Here is a 20,658-nt window from a genome sequence, read left to right on the forward strand (position 1 = left end):
GGAAAGAAGCAATTGAACGGAGAGAATGAAAATTCTAGGAGAAAGACCCCATTCTCCAGGAAAAGGTAATCAGGGGAAGCGAAACAGTGTGAACTTACTCGGAAATGCAAACCGAGCTCCACTCTCTCCCCGGGCGCATACAAACGACCGAAAGACAAATCGGCCAACGCGCTCGGCGGCTTCCCAGAAAGGGCCTCATGAATGAGAATGGGTTGCTAGGTTTCCTCCCTCCCTCTCGACAATTGCTTCCCACAAGACTTCTACCGCCCAAAGAAAACATGCGGGGCCTGCCAACTGCGGAGCAGGGGGAACGCAGCCAAGCCCACGGAGGCCGCCCGCGGCCGCTCCCGCCTTCAGGACCCTGGAGAGCGGCGGCCGCGCCCTGGGGACTCGCTTCCCGCCCCGCTAGCCTAGCCCCCTCCCGTGCCTCGCCACCCTGTCACTTTTATTCGCTGCTTCCCGCCTCCACCTTCCAATTTCTTGGCAACCACCACTCTTGTTTTTCACAAACAGATTAAATTGTCTTTTTGTTTTGCTTGAGGGTGCTGTTTGTATTGGCTGAGTTAGGTTCTGGATTGTAACTTCTCTAAATGTTAGTGGACCATGAAGCTCTAAAAATGAGACCTGACTAGGCAGGTGACTTTAAAAAGCCAGAGTTCAATCCCTTTACTCTATAAATGAAGCAGATAAATTCAAAGAATAAAGAGACTTTCCCAAGGTTAAGCAGTGGACTTAGTTGCAAGGCTCAGTCTAGAACCTTGGGTTTCTGACTTCTAAATTAATGCCTCCCTCTACTTTCAAAGAAAATAATAATAATTTTACCTTCACACTGGCTGTTTTGATATCCCACGCAACAAGTGGAAGGTGCAAAGGCCTGTGTTCCTGAGAATAAGATGGACACATGAGAGTGTGGAAAGGGGCCCTGCATAGTGTGCACTTATGAGACCCAAAACAGTCCTAGTATCCTGCCCACTCCAACGTGTACAGCCAAAGCCAAATCAGCCAGTCCCTTGTTCCACCCAGCCTTGGTCTCGGATTGCTCAGTCCTCTGCCATTAATCAGTTCTCCCCTAGACACCTCTCACAAGGGAACCTAGTAACCAAGTCTAACTTCTATGACTCAGCAGGGAGAACTCTAGGCACTTTGGGAGGTGGGAAAGGTCAGAGGGAAAATGGGAGATGAGCAAGAGTTGCAAAAGTGAATTTTCATTCACTAGGAAATCCTAAAGAACCAAGAAACACCAATACAGACGCTTCTTTACACTGCATCTCACATGTAAGGTGCATACAAACCCCACTGGGAATGTTAACATTCACATGTTGATGCTCTAGTTCAGGACAGGGTTCCAGATTCTGTATTTCTGACCAGCTCCTGGTTGTTATTGAAGCTGCTGGTCTAAGAACCACACTGAGTAGCACAGAGTTTAGAAAGGGGGGAGGGGAGGGGGGAGGAGAGAATAGAGAAGGAGAATCTAACCAAAGGCCTTTCCCTTTGCTCTCACCTACCTTCTCTTGCACCCCCAAAATACAGCCTCAAAATGCTGTAGCAAATGATAGTAAATACACATTTTCTTCTATCTGTAGCTAGAGCCAACAGTAACGGTGTGTTGATTTTGTTTCTCTCCCCCTACCTCCTGCCCTGCCTGCTGCCGACCCTGCACAGCTCCCAGACTCGCCCGCTGCCCCGAAGCCGCTCAGCCTCCTGTCTGGCACGCTCTCTGGCCTCGCGCGATTCTTCTCTCACCTTCTCCGGCGACCCCCTTCTGGGACTCCCCAGCGGCGCCCGGACTTCTCCCTCCTGCTTTCCGTTCGCTCTCTGCCAGCGGCTAGGCTCTCGCGGGGCCACGGGGAGCGGCCAGGCCGCCTCTCGCTCCTGCTGGGGGCAGCTCTGGCCCTGCCCAGCCGACCCCCGGGGGGCCGCGCGCCCAGGGAAGAGGACGCCTGCGCGGGGCAGAGCTCGCCCGTGCCCGTGAGTACTGTGGTCTCCAGCACGCCCCACCCCCGACCTCACCCGGACACGCGCACCCCCAGCTCCGTCCTGACCCCGACTGACCCCTTCCGCGCCGGGCCAGCAGGGGCTCCGCCGCGAGGGGCCAGAGCGGGAGGTGTGGGGGCAGAGGCAGAGAGTTTTGGTGGGAAGGTTAAGAGAGGCTTGAGCACGTTCAAGGAAACGGCGCCGGCGCCTCGGCTGACACTCCTTTTCGCAGCGGACCCCGGTAGCTACTTTTCCTGGACCTTTTCCATCCAGTGTGAATGGAAGCAGTGGAGGCGGGAGGGAGTCCTCGCCCTTCCTGAGGCTGCTTCTCAAACTCTCCTTCTTAACGTGCGGCTCAACCCCTTGCTCCGAGCCTCCCCGCAACGCGCCTCCGCCCCTCCTCGCGCCCACTCCCCTGCCCTCTGGCCGTCCGCAGGCTCTGGAGGCCGGGGAGGAAATGACGTGATGCTATTTCTGTGTCAGGTCAGCTTCCAGCTTCAGTTTGGCCCTCCAACCTCCTGCTCGGGCCCCGGCGGTCCGTGCGCGCCTCGCTCCCGAGGGCGCACAGAGGGGCCTACGGGGATCCCCGGGGCTCTGTGCCCCAGGAGCTGAGCTGCCGCGTATTTTCCGCCCCGCCCCCAGGTCTCTCCCTACGCCTGGGGCTCGGAGACCGGGGGACGGCAGGCAGCTGCCAGGGGGCTCAGCGGGATCCGGAATCCGGAGTTAGCCAAGCGCCTCGCCCCTACCCCCACCGTCGACCTGGTGGGGCCTCGGGCTGCGGCGGCCGAGGGCGTGGAGCTCGTCGCCAGTGAGGGACAGGCAGAGGCATCACCAGGGTGGGACGGGGGCAGAGCTCGGAGAAGCACCCGAGGCGAGGAAGAAGGTAGGGGGCTGCCCTCCAGACGCCGGCTGGTCCGCCGCGTGACTCTCCGGGGCTGGAGCACCCCCTCCGCTCGCACCTCCCTCCGCCCGCCTCCATTCACCAGGTCTGAGCACGCGTCCCCGCACTACCGAGTCTCGCTCGGCCCGCGCGCGCCCAAGCCAAGGGGGGCAGAGGCGATCTGCAGGCGCTCGCCGCGCTCGCCTGGCTTAGTGCCGGCACGCCGGGCTCGGCCCAACCGCGGGCTGGGGGAGTGGGCTACAGCCCCGCCGCCGGCTGGGGCCCTCCGGGAGCCCGGGGCGACCCCAGCCCCCGCCGCAGTGGAGCGCGCTGCGGCAGCAGGGAGGCGAGGCCGGGATTGCCCGGCCGGGGAGGCGGGGGGGGGGGGGGGGGGGGGGGCGGGGGGGGAGGAGGCAGAGCCGAGGGAGCCCGAGCGACGGAGAAGAAGGTGAGAGGAAAGACCGAGGCGAGCAGTCGCGGGCGAAGTAAAGCTACCAGGTGGTATTGTAATATTTAAAAAAAAAAAAAAAAAAAAAGGCACCCACTAGACGCATGCGCACGGCCGACCGAGGCGAGCTGGCCCGAGCTTCCCCTCCGGCTCGCCCAGCGGACGGCGAATTCGTGAGTACCGCGACCCTCGCCCCCTGCCCCCGCTCGGACTCGCTCGAAGGCCTCGGGCTGGGAGGGGGCGGCGGCCAGGCGGGGCGCGCCCGCAGGGCAGGACCGGGAGCTGTCGTCGGAGCCGCGGTGGCGGGAGCTGGTGCGGGTCGGTCGCCTCACGGCCCCTGCAGCCCCGCAGGTCGGTCGGCGCGTCCCGGGGGTGCCCGGGCTCACAGTGTGCCTGGGTCTCAAGGGGGGCGTCCAGCCGCCGGCATCAGCTTTGCCGGGTCCACCGGGACGTCCGCACGACTCAACCACGGCGGCCTGGGCTCCAGCCCTGGAAGCCTCCCGAAGTAGGTTTGGGGAACTCCGGGCGGTGGGAACGTCGGCATCCTCCGCGGGCCGCGCAGCCGGAGCGCCGGCGGGGGGGGAGGAGACACTCCCTGGATCCCGGAGCCTCCGTAAGAAAAGCGCCGCCGGGGCGGTGGCGCCGGGGAGCGGGTCTGACCCGGTGTCCGCATTCAGGCTCCCGGAACCCGCCGGGAGCGCCCAGGCGCGAGGTGCGGGCGCCGCGGCTGCTGCTCTTGAACAAACCCCGGCGACTGAGTCTCCGGGTAAGTTGGGACGTGTCCCCGCGGCGCGGCTGCGGACCCTGGAAGGGGCGTGGGCGCGCGGGGCCCGGGGCCCGGTCCCCGGCCGTGGGGGGTGGGCGGGGAGGGGCCCCGAGGCCCCGGGGGGGTTGCGCGCCGCAGCGGGTGGGCGCCTGCGGGCGGGGCTGGGTGCGCAGCCGGGGTGGGCGGGAACCGGCGGGCACCGGGCGAGCGCGGCGAGTGGGCGGGGACGGGCCCCGCGGGAGGCGGCGCTCCCAGGCAGGAGTGGGTGTCTCGGAGTCGCCGGCTGCGGGGCGCGGGGGGCGGGGGGCGGGTATGGGGGAATCCGGGCGAGCGCGCGGCCCGCGGCGGACTGGGCGGGCTGGAGGGGGCAAGTGAGCGCAGGCTCCATCCGGGAGCAGTGGGGCGCCAGAGGGGGAGCTCTTTCCTGCTTCTCCGGCGGAGGCCCCCGGCCCCTTCGCACCCCGGCTGCCGCACTTCCCCGGGCGCCCGCGGCGCGGGCCGGACGCCTCCCGCCCTCCAGGCCGAAGCAGGCGGCCCCTCGCCCGCTGGGCTCCGTCTAGCGTCTGCGCCGGGGCGGGGGGGGGGGGGGGGGGGGGGGCAGGGAGCTTCCCGCCCCAATCTCCAGGCGTCACCCTCGGGTCGCTCCCCCTCCCCCGGGCCCAGGACCCTGCGTGGCGTGGCTTCATTTTGCTTCTCGTGGTTACGGTTAACCACTTAACTTCTAGTTAAGATTATGGAATTGACTAAACCAGGATCCCAGCTGAGGAAAGGAAACGGACTTACCCCCCCCCCCCCCAGACTTGGCGAGGACGTTTGTCATAAAATGACTCTATATTCTTGTTTTTGCTCATGACCTGATGTTTGCTCATAACCTCTACTGAGCCTCATCGTATTTACCTTCTCATTAAATGGCATCTTTTTTAAATATGTTTTTTAAAGATTTATTTTTTTATGATAGACATAGAGAGAGAGAGAGAAGCAGAGGGAGAAGCAGGCTCCATGCACCGGGAGCCCGACGTGGGATTCGATCCCGGGTCTCCAGGATCGCGCCCTGGGCCAAAGGCAGGCGCCAAACCGCTGAGCCACCCAGGGATCCCCTAAATGGCATCTTCTGTATCGAGTATTAGTAACGCATATGAGAGACAGTATTGTCTGGCAGGTCAGAGTCCTGGGTTCCCTAACCGATTGGATTCGAATCCCAGCCTAGCTGTGTAGCCTCGGGCAAGTTATTTAACGTTTTGATGCCATTGTTTCATGAGCTGCGAAATGAGGATAAGAAAAAATACCTACTTGATAGGGTAGCTGCCATTCAGTAAATTAATGCAGTAGAGCTCTGTCACATACCAAACAAAAGTTGGTATTACTATTATTATATTTATGCAAAATTGGCTAAGTAGCCTTCAAAATACTGTATCATGAGATCAGAAACAAAGTGCATTTTTTGGTATGCTATGAAGAGTTTATATAATAAAGTAAAAGATGTCCATCTCCAAAACATTTTCTGTGTTGATATCGTACATTTTAAATGCAGTGCATTTCTACACCATCTGGACCCTTTTTATTTAAAATAATTAGGAAATACATATTTCAAACAGCGTTTTAAGAAAATTATCTCCAACCTTCAAAATATTTCACTTTGTGAAACATGCATAAAAAATACTACACACTACATTATGATATATACAGAAAATCCAAGGTCGGGGATCCCTGGGTGGCACAGCGGTTTGGCGCCTGCCTTTGGCCCAGGGCGTGATCCTGGAGACCCAGGATCGAATCCCACGTGGGGCTCCCGGTGCATGGAGCCTGCTTCTCCCTCTGCCTGTGTCTCTGCCTCTCTCTCTCTCTCTCTGTGTGACTATCATAAATAAAATAATTTTTTTTTTAAAAAATCCAATGTCTGCATTAAAATACTGTACCAGGTCAATTGTAATTTAAGAGAATCGGGAAACTTACCTTGGAAGCTAGAAATGCTAACTTCTCTAAGGTGATTGTAAACATTTTAGCAAAGATACTCTTAGTATCAAAAACATAGATAGGGTCATCTGGCTTGTTCAGTCTGTAGAGCATGTGACTCTTGATCTCTGGGTTGTGAGTTCAAGCCCCACACTGGCACAGAGATCACGGAAGGAAGGGAGGGAGGGAGGAAGAACAGAACAGAAAAGAAAAGAAAAGAGGAAGAAAGAGAAAGAAAGAAAGAAAATGATAAAAGTCAGATTCCTTCACTTTACAGCTGAGGAAACATTCAGAGAGGGTAGAAGTCCCTACTGGAGATCTCCAGCTAAATAGGATTAGAATGCAGTCTTCTTACTCGCTCCCCAAGGCTTGTATACACCACACTGATGTTTTCCTGTCTTCTACAGACTTATGAACCTTTAACAAATAGGAAACTAGAAGCCATTACATAAGGGAAAATATGCAAGCATGTGTTATATACAACACGAGAAAGACAAGACAGTAATTTGACTACCGTCCCACAGCTTCATCATGGTCCCGCACAGCAGAAGGTAGGACTGCAAAACTAACCTAAAGTAAGCTGAGGTCACAGATCAAGCCAGAGGCAGAGCCAGCACTAGAATCCAGAGTCCCTCTGGAGTACACAATTGGTTGCATATTCTATTAATCCCTTGACTTCCTTAGAAGTCGTTTTTTGAGCTTTTCTTAGTTTCTTGAAGTCTCCTTCCTGCTGACTTGAGAGCTTTTTAGGGAAGGCCTTCAAAATTGCATAGGAGATTTTATTATTCCAGATGTTGTGAATGAGCAAGAGAAAAGGGGGGGGGGGGAAGCTTTCTTATTTTAATGCAGTAGTTTGGTAAATGATTTCCATTCCAGGCACTTGAGTATCAACTCCTAAAATCCTACAGTTCTTTCACTTTTGCATGTGGTAGTCTAATGACATTCACCTTCCACAGACAGGTGCAGTGGGGGTAGCTTCAGGGTTCAGCCCTGGCATGAGCAGTTTAGGAATCATTATGGCAGAGCCTTTCAAATAAGCATCTGGCCTCATGAAGTTATTTAAGATCATAGGAATGATGTGTCTTCCAAAGAAGACACTTCTAGGAACTGTGCTTGCGTCTTCGAAGAAGGAAACCATTGTTCCTCCAGTGCATAAAGTGGATATCTTACCCTTGACTTTGCACCTCTGTATGCTTACCACATGTTTTTCGAAAGAAATGCAGGGCATTAAGTAGGGAGTGACTTTGTAGAAATCTCCCAAGCCAGTTCAGCAGAACTGAGTTTTGAAATCACATGTGTTAAGTCAAGTCCCAGTATGATTATAACATGAATCATTGTCCAATTGGGAATATTTCAGATTGGTTTTCAGTATACCACCAGGTGACTCACAGTGTGAGCTTCTATTCAAATACATATAGTATCTGTCAGCAACTGACAGGGTTCACTCTGAGTCACAGCTTAGGATTTAGTACAATAAGTGTGAGTCACTGACTACTGGGCACTATCTGAGATGTCCATGAATTTTACCTTGAGCAGCTCATGAATTTAGATAATGCTGCATGGGGTGAATCAGTTTGTAGTACAATCAAATGGGCTTCTGTGGCAACCATTCACAATAAAGTTTGATGTAACTGAGAGCACAAGGGAATATTACATGATGATGGATTCGTAAAATAAATCGCCCCGATTCTGATCCAGCTGATTAGATTCTAGCTATTTGCGTGGGGAATCATTTGTGAAATTGGAGTAATATGCAGTGTTACCCAGCAGTGACACTTTACTTCAGTTATTTCACTGACTTTAAAGCCCGTTAACTGTTCTGGTTTGGATGTACTTGATTTCTAATTATTATTTAATTTTACTTGAAACTGCAAAATCCTTTTTTTTTTTTTTTTTTTTTTTTTGCAAAATCCTTTTAAAATACGTATGAGTATTTGGATTTTAGACAACAGCATCTCATGCAATTACTTAGCAGTCTGACTTCCTAAGATCCTGGGTTGTACAACAGCAAGTCAGCCTAACAGTGAAGTAGAAGAGTACACCTTTTTCTCTCCTTTGTCTCTGTTAGTGCCTGTCCCCTCTCACACTGACTGAACAGTATTTGTTCAAGAGCTGGTACACAGGTTTGTGGTGCTATTCCAGGGCTCGCAACACCCAGCACTTCTCACCCTTCTATGGCTGTATGGCTAGATCAACATAAGCTTATGTAGCTGTTGCATTTATGCAAGACAGTGGAAAGAATGACGCAATGGATGCCTGACCCCACCTTTGCAAATGAATGTTACATCTCAGGATGGAGTCAGAATGAGATTTAAGGGACTAGATTTCTTAATTTGTTGCTAATTAGTGGCAAAAGGTTACTCTCTTTGGAAGGAAGGTTGGACTACTACTTAAAAGTACATGTATATTTTTCTGTATCTTCTGGACAGAAATACAGGGCATTAAGTAGGGAGGGACTTTGTAGCAATATCCCAAGCCAGTTCAGCAGAATGGCTCCAAGAAAATCCCAGATGTGTGGACTTTACCATATACTTGTATTGTGTTTCTACAAATATACATTCCTAGAAATAACCCAGATCTTAATTCATACATCTTGTGCTATCAGTAATAGCACCCATCTTGCCATTTAATCATTTAATGGAGGTGGTACATAACGAGTTCTGTTCTTCCTGACTTAAATGCAATTCCTGACAAAGTCAAGTCATTATGACCCTAATGAATTAGACTATACATAAAGCTGAAACACAGTTTCTATATACATTTGCTAAATTTCAGTTAGGAGCTATAGGTACTTTTGTGACTTTAGTTATTGCTTTTACTTTTGTTTATTTCAGTTATAACTTATACTAAAGTGTACACATCTTAAGTGTACAACTTAATAAACCTTTTATGAGTATCCCCTATGTAAGTACCTATTGTGTAGATCAGCATTTCCCAATCTCAGCATTATTGATATTTGGGACCCGATACCTCCCTGCCTGGGGGACTGACCTGTGCGCTGGAGAATGTGTAGCAGCATTCCTGTCCTCCACCCCCAGATGCCAGTAGCACCCTTCCCTAGATGTGACAAAGAAAAATGTCTCTAGACATTGCCAGATGTTTCCCGGGGGCAAGAGCACTCACCACTGCTCTAGATCAAGATATAGAGTAATTTCAGCTCATATCCATAAGAACCCCTCTTGCTTCTTCCCAGTATTTACTTCCACAGATAACCACTCTCACAAGTTTTCAAACTTGACCCTGAACAACATGAGTTTGAACTGTTTGGATCAACTTCTACATGGATTTTTTTTTTAATACAGTACAGTACTGTAAAAGTATTTCCCTTATGATTTCTTAATAACATTTTCTTTTCTCTAGTTTATTATAAGAATACAGTGAATGTTATGACAGAAAATACGTGTTAATGACAGAAAATATGTGTTAATCCACTCTATGTTACTGGTGAGGCTTCCAGTCACCAGTAGGCTACATAGTTAAGTTTGGGGGGTGAAGTCAAAAGTTACAGGCAGATTTTCAACTGCATGGGAGCCCTCAGCGCCCCACCCCCATGTTGTTAAAGAGTCAACTGTGTTAGTTGGACCTTTTCTGAACTTCATATGGAATTATACAGTAAATATTCCTTGCATCTGATTCCTTAGCTCAGCATTATATATATATTTTTTGAGATTCACTCGTTGTTTCATGTATTGTGATTTTTTTCAATGCTATCCAGTGTTCTTTTGTGTTAACATAAACAGTTAATTTACCTATTTCACTATTGGAAGGCATTTGAATGGTCTCTAGCATGGGGATATTTTGAATAATGCTAATATTTGTATTCTTATTCATGTCTTTTGACAAACATAAGCCTTATTTCCATTGGATGCCCAGGAATGACATTGCAGGGTAGTAGATCCAGTATGTGTTTAGCTTTACTAGATACTTTCAGTTTTCAAACTGTTTTTACACTCCAAACTAATTTACAAGCCTACCAGCAGTGTATTATTTCACATCCTCACCAGTACTTAGCATTGTTCACCCATTTAATTTTAGTCATTCTGGCCGCAGTGTAGTGGTAATTCACTGTGGTTTTAGTCTGTATCTCTCTGATTGCTAATGATGTTGAGCATCTTTTTATTGGCCATTTGTATATCTTCTATTATAAACTGCCTCTTCTAGTATTTGGCCCATTTTCCCACTGTGTTGTCTGTCTTTTTTTCATTCATGAGAGTTCTTTAGATATTCTGGATATAGGTTGTTGTCAAAAATGTGTGTGTGTCTGTGTGTATTGCATATCCCAGCCTGTGCCTTGACTTTACGTTCTCAGACCATTATCTTTTGGTTTCTGCAGTTTCTTTTGAAGTCCTGTTTCTCTGAAGGTAACATGGCTTTTCCTCTGACTGATCTAAAATTCTCTTTGTTTTTGACTTGCCACGGTTAGAATAAATGTGTGGTTTTGTATTTGTCTTACTTTGAACCCACTGAGTTTTTTGTGTCTGTAGATTGATATCATTCATCACAATTGGGAAATGTTCACTCAACATCTTCGTGCCCTTTTTCTCTCCTTCTCTCCTGCTTCTGAGATTCAAATTGTACATATGTTAGACTTTCTTTTTCTTCTGCTGTGTCTTTTATTCTATGCTCTGTTTTATCCCCTTTTGGGGGTGGGTCTCTCTCTTTCTTCCATTTTGAATACTTTCTTTTGACCTGTGTTTTTTTTTTTAATTTTTATTTATTTATGATAGTCACACACACACACACAGAGAGAGAGAGAGAGAGAGAGAGGCAGAGACACAGGCAGAGGGAGAAGCAGGCTCCATGCACCGGGAGCCCGATGTGGGATTCGATCCCGGGTCTCCAGGATCGCGCCCCCGGCCAAAGGCAGGCGCCAAACCGCTGCGCCACCCAGGGATCCCCTTGACCTGTGTTTTAGTTTATTTATCCTGTCTTCTGCTGTGCCCAAGCTTCTGTCAAACCATCTAGGGAATTGTCAATTTCAGAAAGTATTTTGTTTTCAATGTATTATGTCTATTTGATTCTTTTTAATGCATTTAAATTCTCTAATGAAATTCATCTTCTCTTCAGGTTCATCCATCAAATTCTTATCTACTAAGAGTAATATGTAACAATATTAATATTGTGAGTCTGTATCTTTTATTTGTTTCTTCTGTCACATTTCAGTCTCTTCACATACCTCCTAATTTTTATCGTATGTACACATTGTATATAAAGAAACTATATCTGTTCACATAATATTGTCCACCAGCAAGGACTGTTGGAGGGGTTTCCTCTGTGAGGATGAGGGGCTGACCACTTCAGTACTGACAGGTATTGAAATGAATTGGGGCAAGTTTTAATTTTAATTAGACAAATTTAATAAGACATAAGTAACCTCTGGCTTTTTCCCATTCCTTGAGTTTTCTCTCCTGGGCTTCAGAGTTAAGGCCTAGTGGGTTTCCTATCTACTCAGTCTTGAAAGACTGAGATACTTATAAATTTCATAAAACCTTCAGAGGTTTTGAGCTTGCTTTCCACCCCCACCTTCACCCAGTGACTTCCACATCTAGTAAATGTCTCAAGGAGGCTAGGCATGTATTTGAGGATGGCCTTGTTACACATGGGGACTGGCTCTTCCACATGAAACTATGGAGTCCGTTTTTTTGGTTTTTTTTTTTTAAGATTCTATTTATTTATTCATGAGAGACACAAAAAGAGAGGCAGAGACATAGGCAGATTCCTTGCGGGGAGCCTAATGTGAGACTCGATCCCAGGACCCTAGGATCACAACTTGAGCCAAAGGCAGACGCTCAACCACTGATCCACTGAGGCGCCCCTAATGGAGTCCTTTATATTCTCATCCCAAGCCTAGAGTCAGCAAATGTCATCAGGAAAGAAAATACCTGATGACGGACTGCTCACTTTTGAAGAGCTCTCCCTCTCAGATATTTTAATTAATTTATTCTTTTTGCTTCCACAGCCTTCTGATGTGTTTAGAAATGTGTTTCTAGTTATTTATCTGACTTTTTTATTTGGTGCAGAGGAACTGCAGTCTGCCCTTACCTATTGTCTTTTTTCTTGAAGATATTTTTCTTAAGTTTCTTTTCCTTGTTTCTTCTTTTTTTTTTTATTTAAAAATTTTTTTAAATTTTTATTTATTTATGATAGTTACAGAGAGAGAGAGAGAGAGGCAGAGACACAGGCAGAGGGAGAAGCAGGCTCCATGCACCGGGAGCCCGACGTGGGATTCGATCCCGGGTCTCCAGGATCGCGCCCTGGGCCAAAGGCAGGCGCCAAACCGCTGTGCCACCCAGGGATCCCTTGTTTCTTCTTTTTTCTTTTCATTCTTTTCTTTTTATCTTTTTTTTAATACATTTTTATTTATTTATGATAGTCACACACACAGAGAGAGAGAGAGAGAGGCAGAGACACAGGCAGAGAGAGAAGCAGGCTCCATGCACTGGGAGTCCGACATGAGATTCGATCCTGGGTCTCCAGGATCGCGCCCTGGGCCAAAGGCAGGCGCCAAACCGCTGCGCCACCCAGGGATCCCTCTTTTTACCTTTGGATCACATTTTTATCTTTCTATTACATCATTTGTTTCCAATATAACTCAGAAAATGAACATTAAAACCTTGCCATTTAAAAAAAAACCTTGCCATTTACAAATATAAAGTGTACTATATATTTTATGAGTTTAAAAATATTAGAAGGAAAAGAAGTATGTTATGATCCTTACAGCTCTTTATGCTTCATGTTGCAGTTATGTGATCTAAAAAGCATGAGCAAAAAAATAAAAATAAAAAAAAAATAAAAATAAATAAAAAGCATGAGCTTTAGGATGAAAGAAAACTTGAGTTTGAATTTTGATTTTGCTCACTTAGTTTTTCTGAGCCTCCAATTCTAAATATGTATAATTGGAATAATTACACTTACATTATAGTAAGAAATGTGCAGCAGAAGTTTCAAGAGAGCATTCAGTAGGAATGAATTATCATTATTCCTATTATCATTATTCCTCTAAGATTTATCCATCATTATTTTAGGCCCCTGAACCTGTGTAATTTAATTTTAAATGTTTATATTTTGATATATTTCTATCTGATACAGATTCTGAGATTTTTACCATTCAAACAAGGTTCTGAAAAGATTTCTTTTAATATAAAAAGCCTATACCTATGACTTAATATCTATGAAAATATTACTAAATAAGTTTATGAATTCATATTTTGCCAAAATGTCTGTGTTTTGTAAACTACAAAATAAATAAAATTTAGTAACAGAAAGAATTATATTCAAAGTAGTCTTTCAGTAAAATCCATATCTGACTACCTGATGTCATACTAATATGGTTTATTATAAGATGTTGCCAATAAGAAAATAGTATTGAGAAATACTTTAAAAAGTCTACCAGCATTCTCTGGAAAGGACAGCTGGTTCATTTTTGCAGAGGAGTGTCTGTGTGGGGGCTAGGAGTAATTTTAACCTTATCTCCATGAATGATTCAAATATAATTAATCTTCATACTGAATTTTCTGTTATGAGCCACACTCTTATTTTGAATTATGCACTTGTTTCTTAAAAAAGAAAAAAAAGACTGCTTTTGGGGTACCTGGGGGGCATCTGCCTTCATGGCAGGTTGTGGTCTCAGGGTTCTGGGATTGAGCCCTATGTCAGGGTCCCTGCTCAGCAGGGATTCTGCTTCTCCCTCTTCCTCTGCCCCTCTCTCCCCCCATTTGTGCTCTCTCTCTCTCTCAAATAAATAAATAAATAAACAAACAAACAAATAAAATCTTTTTTAAAAAGGAAGAGGGGCAGCCCCAGTGGCTCAGTGGTTTAGCGCCGCCTGCAGCCTGGGGTGTGATCCTGGAGACCTGGGATTGAGTCCCACGTCAGGCTCCCTGTGTGGAGCCTGCTTCTCCCTCTGTCTGTGTCTCTGCCTCTCTCTCTCTCTCTCTCTCTCTGTGTGTCTATTAATAAATAAATATTTTTAAATCTTTTAAAATATAAATAAAAAAGAAGAGGACTGCACTAGCATATGGGAACAATTGATTCTGCTCTAAATAGAGGATGAAAATATTCTTAGAGACAGATGGGTGTTTCTGGTATACACAGGCTTCTTCTCACCTGCGCAAGGAGGACAGCATCTCAGGTCCATGTCCCTGAGGCCACAGATATACCTGTCTTTAATTCCTCAGCACAGTGAGAGTGGGGCTCCACTAGTCTGACCCCTAAATTTTGAGAGACTATGCTCCTTACAGCTTGTAGACAGATTTAAGTCAAGGCACAAGAACTGTAGGATCTAGTTATGCAACAAACTGGAATTTATCAAATACCTCCTAGAGCTAAGGCTTTGTTGAAGAAGTTAAGTCACTTCTGGCCCTTGTTAGACTGTGCTATTTGGTGAAATGAAGTACTTAGTAACAAAAACATCTGAACCTCATGACCAGACCATGTTGAATAAATTTGGGTTAAAGGAGGGTGAATGAAAAGATACAAAGAAGTATGAAAAAGGTACAATTCTGCAAAATCTGATAAAGTGAAAAACTCACCTGGGCATATTCAAAAAATGTCATAAATGAAACAAAAGCCTTTATTTCTTTTCTTAATCTTTCAGTGATGGGTTCAAAATCATAAAAGTATTAAAACTGTAAATACTAATTTATGGGGCACCTGAGTGGCTCAGTTGGTTCAGCGTCTCACTCTTGATTTTGGTTCAGATCATGATCTCAGGGTCATGAGATCGAGCCCCACATTGGGCTCCAGCGCGGAGCCTGCTTAAGATTCTTTATCCCCCCCCCAAAAAAAAGATTCTTTATCCCTCTACTCCTCCCCCCTAAAAAAAACTATAAATACTAACTTAGGTAGAGCATATATTTATTTAAAATATATCATGCATTCTGAGAGTCAGGAAATACATATAGATTATATTCTTAATGGAAACTGGTCCTCTATGAGCCTTTTTTTTTTTTTAAGATTTACTTATTTATTTTTGAGAGAGAGAGACAGAAAGCATGAGTTGGGGGTGAGGCAGAGGGAGAGAGAGAAATCTTTGAGCAGACTTCCCACTGAGTATGGAACCTGACATGGGGCTGTATCCCAGGACCTGAGATCCCAGGATCCAGGACCGTGAGATCATGACCGAGCCAAAATAAAAAATCAGATGCTCTATGAGCCTTTTTATATATCCCTCAGGTTGGGGGTTTTATTTTTGGATCTCTGTGTCTAATTGCCTTATATTGTCTCACACAAAAAAATATCAAATAGCTGTGGTACACTACAGATAGGCCAAAATGCATAACCATTAAACATTTTAGTTCTTTGAAATTTTTTCAATTTTAAATGTTTGTTCAACATTTATTTATTTAACACCTCATGCCAAGGGGAGATGGGAACCTAAAATTCAGTAGCTATTTTGGCACAAGTTGTAAAAAACCAGAACCTTGAGGAACAGAGATTCTCCCAAACATACCCTAGGAATGGACAAAAACATTCCATCAGCTCAGCCCCCAGAGACTTTCTTGGGAACATGAAGGGTGTATGGAACCAAGGTAGTACACTGGAGTTTCCATTCTAATCAGAGGCAACCCTCCTAGAAGAAAGACTCCAGAGGCATTTACTTACGGGCATCCAAAAATAATCCAAACCTGTCTCACTGTGGCCCATGCATAGCTGTGGAGGGAAGAGCAAGGCACTGTGGGGTGGTGGGATGGACCCAAACCTAGAGCTGAATGATTTAGATTGAAGTCTGTTTAGGGGCTGACTTTGGGTAGTTGGTTATATCACACAAATTCTCTGTGTCTTAATTTCCTGTTGATAAAATAGGATCTTGAAATCTCCACAGAATCATTTAACAAATTAAATGTAAGGTGTGATTACTACTACATTTGCTTATATAGACAAAGGAGAAATGGCATTATTTGGAAGCTATATGTGGAAAAAGTAGGCTCTGATAAAGAGTTTAGATTTTCTTCTGATGTCATAGATTGCCACAGAAGGCCACAGGAGGGGGACTAACAAAATGTGGACTCTATTGTAAACAGTAAATATTTTAGACTTTGGGGGCCATATGGTCTCTATTGCAACTACTCAACTCTTGCCACCAATGGCAAATCTGTGGGAGATAAAGTACAAGGAGAATTGATCCATGCAGAGGTGGTGCCCACCTGAGCTGGGGGGCCATGGAATTGGAGAGAAGTGAGCAGACTTGACATCCACTCTGGAGATCTGGCAAGCTTGCCAATGAGTGAGCAGCAGAGAGAGGAGTCAAGGTGATTCATCAGATGGGGGTGGGTAAAGGGCACCATGTATGGACTTGGAGAACATTGGAGAGGAAACAGGGAGCAGGGCAGGAGACTCAGGAGTCCACTTCACACCCCAAAGTCTGAGACATCCACAAAAGTTCCAACTGTGGGGGTGAGTAGGCAGCTGGATTGATGTGTTTTGAAATGAAGGGACTGGCCTGGGCCTGAGGCAGAAATGAGAATTTATTAGATTCTTCATGTATATATGTATATACATGTATGTGTGTATATTCTTCATGTATGTAGCTTGCTGTGCTGTGGTGTACTAGATTCTCATGAGGTTATAGTGGAGAAATTCTTCAGCATGATTTGGGATATTACTGCCTTAGAATATGCACTTTCTTTTCTAAAACTGTAAACAAATCTACTGAGAGTTGCTATGGATTTACTACAGAGGTCAGCAAACTAAGGCGTCTTGGCCAAATCAAGATTGCTGTCTGTTTTTGTATGACCTACACACTAAAAATGGTTTTTACATTAAAAAAATTATATATATACATAAAAATAAATTATATATATATATATAGAGAGAGAGAGAGAGAGAGAGAGAGAGAGAGAAAATGAGAGAGAGACAGAGAGTTATTTAGAGGAATTAGCTCACATGATTGTGGAAACTTGGTATGTCCAAAATCTTGATGGACTAAGGCTAGTGGGCTGGGGACTCAGGGAAGAGTCACAGTTCAAATCCAAAGGCAGTCTGCTAGCAGCATTCCTCCTTGCATAGTGTGTGTGTGGGGGGAGTGGGGGGGGGGCAATAACTCAGCCACAGCCAAGTGGATGGGATGCAGAGGGCAAAGGCAAGTGGATGGGATGCAGAGGGAAGGGCACGGAGCTTCCATGCCCTCTGTGGATACACCACCTTCCCAGCAGCTAGATGTGTTCACCAACGTGGAAGCTCAATGTTTACATTTTTCAGTTGTTCGGGGGGAAACACCAAAAGAATATCTCTTGACACATGAAAATGTTACAAAATTTGAATTTCAGTGTCCATAAAGTTTTATTGGAATGCAGCCACATCCATTCAATTTACATGGTGTCTGTGACTGCTTTTGCACCAATAGAAGCAAAGCTGAGGAGTTGCTGTAGAGACTGTATGGGTCGCAAAAGCGACAGTATTACTCTCTGGTCCTTTACAGAAAAGGTTTATCTCCCTCTCACCTATAACCTAGATGTAAGTGTGAAGTATTACTACATTTTTATAAGAAACAGTCTATATGAAAGTAAATATGATGTTTAACCGCCAGTAATGTTATTTCTTAGAAAAATGGTGTACTCTTAAAAAAAATTCACAAAGACCAAAAATTCAATTAGAGACAATCTCCTATAGGAAATGAAGTAAGGGGATACCTGGTTGGCTCAGCAGTTGAGCGTCTGCCTTTGACTCAGGCCATGATCCTGGGGTCCTGGGATCGAATCCCCCAACGGGCTGCCTGTGGGGAGTCTGTTTCTGTCTCTGCTTCTTTCTCTGTGTCTCTCATGAATAAATAAGTAAAATCTTAAAAAAAAAAAAAAAGAAGGAAGGAAGGAAGGAAGGAAGGAAGGAAGGAAGGAAGGAAGGAACTAACTTAAGATTCCTTTTGGTATCCATCACTTCAACATTCAGTGTTTTCATATAAATGGGAAAATTTAAGGACATTTAACAAGCCCCAGAAGTACTAATGAACCTGGGCCAGAGGGAAATGATATGCACAAATGTTGTGTGTACAACTCAGATGCTAGAGGCTTGTGGAGATTCAAATTACTTACAATGTAAAAGCTTCTAAATAGGATGGGAGCTTGCTATCATCATCGCAAGATGAAAATGTCTAACTAATAATGGATGTAAGGCAGAGTTTGAGGATTCGATACTACTATCCACTAAGGGGTCATGGAGACCTTTCTGTGTGGCAAAGTAGAATTTGTGAAACAAGAGACATAGAGGAAAAATTTACCCAGATAGATCTACAAGGAGTACAGAAGGCTAGTTACTTAGGAACACAGATTTTTGTATACTTTTATTATCCCTAATTTGCATGTACATTAACACATGTCACAGGCCATCTGCTGTAATTGGTGGAAGATTAGTTCTTCAACTAGCAACGAGTCATCCAGGCCTAATGTCTGTAAGATCTGTGGCCAGCATAAACAGAATGGGTGAGGAGAGCCCCAACAGACTAGACCAGAGTGGTAGGGGGCTTCTGCAGCCCTGGGGGAAACCTTGCTCTCACTTGTGATCAAACAAGATGCCTTGTCCATTCAGAGTTTCCACAGTTCTAGCTAATTGCTTTGGGGCAATGATAGGAAGCTTTATTACAAATGTTATTCATTAAAGACCCTGTGTCCAAATAAAGTCACATTCTAAAGTACTGGGGATTAGGACTTCAACATAAAAATGGGGGGGAGGGGACCCAATTCAGTCCAACCATATCACATGGTTTCTCCTTGGTCTCTGACTGCTTCATCCACCTTCCATTTTCTCTTTCACATGCTAACTTGTGGAAGAAACCAGATCCAGTGCCCGTGGATCATCCTACATCATGAATTTATTTGCTTCTTCCTTATCATGCTTAGCTAGCTCCTCTACTCCCTGAATTTCTCCAAAGTAGATGTTAGATCCAAAGGCCAGAATAGACTTAGGCTCAGTGACTTGACCAGACCTTTTCCTGGGAGGTGCTTGAACTTCTTACTACATTGGATCAGAAAGGCACAGTGTCTGCATGACCAGCCCCTTTTAGTTATGCTATTTCCTAAGGGCCTTTTGAAAGCTTGGTGGGTCAGTTGACATTTACAGAGTGGCTAAGAGCACACAGGTGTGTCTGTGCTCATGCAGCACGGGGAACAGGAGCCTTCTCGTTGCCAAAGGATCTTGACAGTGCATGCTCCAGGCCGGCCCCCCTTAATGTCCTGTCCCTCGGAGGGGCTGGAATGCCTCCTTGATCTGCAGCTCCCATACCCTCACCTCCTCCACCACTCCCACCCCTCCCATCCCTGCCCTCACAGGGCTTCCTCCTAGCTACAGCTTACCTGGCTGGCCTTGAGCAAGGATGATGGTGATTATGTTGCATTTCCCCTCTGCATTGTTAATTTGGAGAACTCTTCTGGGTTGAGGAAACTGTATCACCTCCAGAAATGCATCTGAGGATATAAGATGTTCCCAGACCCTTGTCCTAGTATTGAAGGATATTTAGAATGTACCTAGGAATGGGGGAGGTGAAGCAATTAAGGGAGCACAGAGGGGCTTTACTTTATCCTTTTGTTGTTGTTGTTGTAAGGCTATGTTCCTTGTATCACCTCAGAACCAAAGAAGAAACTGGCTTCATTCTTAACATTTCATCCTTACTTCAGACACTTTTCTAAGTGTGAGTTTGTAGAGAATTTAAATTCACATCAAATTTCAGTTCACATTCTTTGGGTTATATTGAAGCATGCATAATACAGGATACCCTCTGGGCTCTGGATTTATTTAGATTTCAGAACCAGAGGGAGATCTGAAATATGCACAAAATTGAACCCAGTGAGGGCCGATGTGGCATTAATTGCACTTATTCACAGTCTTCTCTATCAAATAAAATCTAAAATGTAATTAGTTAAGATTTAAGCATTTCTGTTTCTCCACATGCACTTTGGGAACCACTTCTCCACTGTTGAATGTAGGAAAGACTGTAAGTGTAATTATTCTCTGGACCAAAGAGCACTTCTTGTGCTTTTAGCCAGGGAAAGAGCTTGCATTCCGGATCTTTGTACCAACCGACTTCCATACGTAAGAGAGCACTGAAATGGTCAGGTGACTGGCATGTTCAACTGAATTTCCCGTTATACCATGGTGTTTGGGCAAGTATTTTCATGATACTTCTTTTTTCAAATACAGACTTGAAAAACTCTCAATATTAGGCACCATACACACAGTTCTGGGCCGTGATGTAGCATTTCCTTCAGGAGTGGGGCTGTTTGTCCACACTCCTACTACACCCAGGGCTATATGATGCACCATATCCCTCGCCACTTGCAAGCCTGTGTTACTTGTGTGTCCCTGTTCCCAGGGCACCACCATACTGCAGCTGCTCATCCCTACTTCCTGTTCTCTCTCCTTACTCTTCTTCCCTGTGTAGTTGTCTCTCGTTCTCTGATGTGTCTCGGCTCTAAGTCATGGAATCCCTTTGTCATACCTAACAAAAGTAAAAATACCCAATTAAACACCATACCCAGGGAAAGTTAACTTTATGAAACAGCAAAGGGGAATGACTCAGCCCCCAGAAGCCTGGCATGGGCAAATGACTTAGGTATGGTCACCACGTTAGGGCCAGAACTGAACTCATAGCCAGAGTCCCTGCTCTTCTGGACTCATATAGTCCAACATGCTGCCTTTAAATACATT

At 45.9% G+C, this 20,658-nt stretch overlaps 2 protein-coding genes across 6 annotated transcripts in view; one reads left to right on the plus strand and one right to left on the minus strand.

The window, feature by feature from the left end:
• ATP6V1H (ATPase H+ transporting V1 subunit H) overlaps positions 1 to 1,874 on the minus strand; it is a 162,906-nt gene extending 161,032 nt beyond the window's left edge. The window contains exons 1-2 of one of the 2 annotated variants that reach the window (XM_025477734.3): positions 1,744 to 1,874; positions 823 to 882 (exon numbers count right to left, since the gene is read on the minus strand). The gene's annotated coding sequence lies outside the window, so the exon portion shown is untranslated. Of the gene's footprint in view, positions 1 to 98; positions 199 to 822; positions 883 to 1,743 lie in introns of those variants that run through there. The other variant, XM_035708351.2, reaches the window with a different exon arrangement.
• The window catches only part of RGS20 (regulator of G protein signaling 20), an 88,661-nt gene that overhangs the window by 21,804 nt on the left and 46,199 nt on the right, over positions 1 to 20,658 (plus strand). For 2 of the 4 annotated variants that reach the window (XM_049103904.1, XM_025477741.3), the window contains exon 2: positions 1,663 to 1,968. In XM_049103904.1, the coding sequence (XP_048959861.1) occupies positions 1,663 to 1,968 (306 nt within the window). Of the gene's footprint in view, positions 1 to 1,653; positions 1,969 to 3,308; positions 3,476 to 20,658 lie in introns of those variants that run through there. The other 2 variants (XM_049103905.1, XM_025477740.2) reach the window with 2 other exon arrangements.

Source organism: Canis lupus, chromosome 29, assembly GCF_003254725.2.
Source record: "Canis lupus dingo isolate Sandy chromosome 29, ASM325472v2, whole genome shotgun sequence".
NCBI classification, from domain to species: Eukaryota; Metazoa; Chordata; class Mammalia; order Carnivora; family Canidae; genus Canis; species Canis lupus.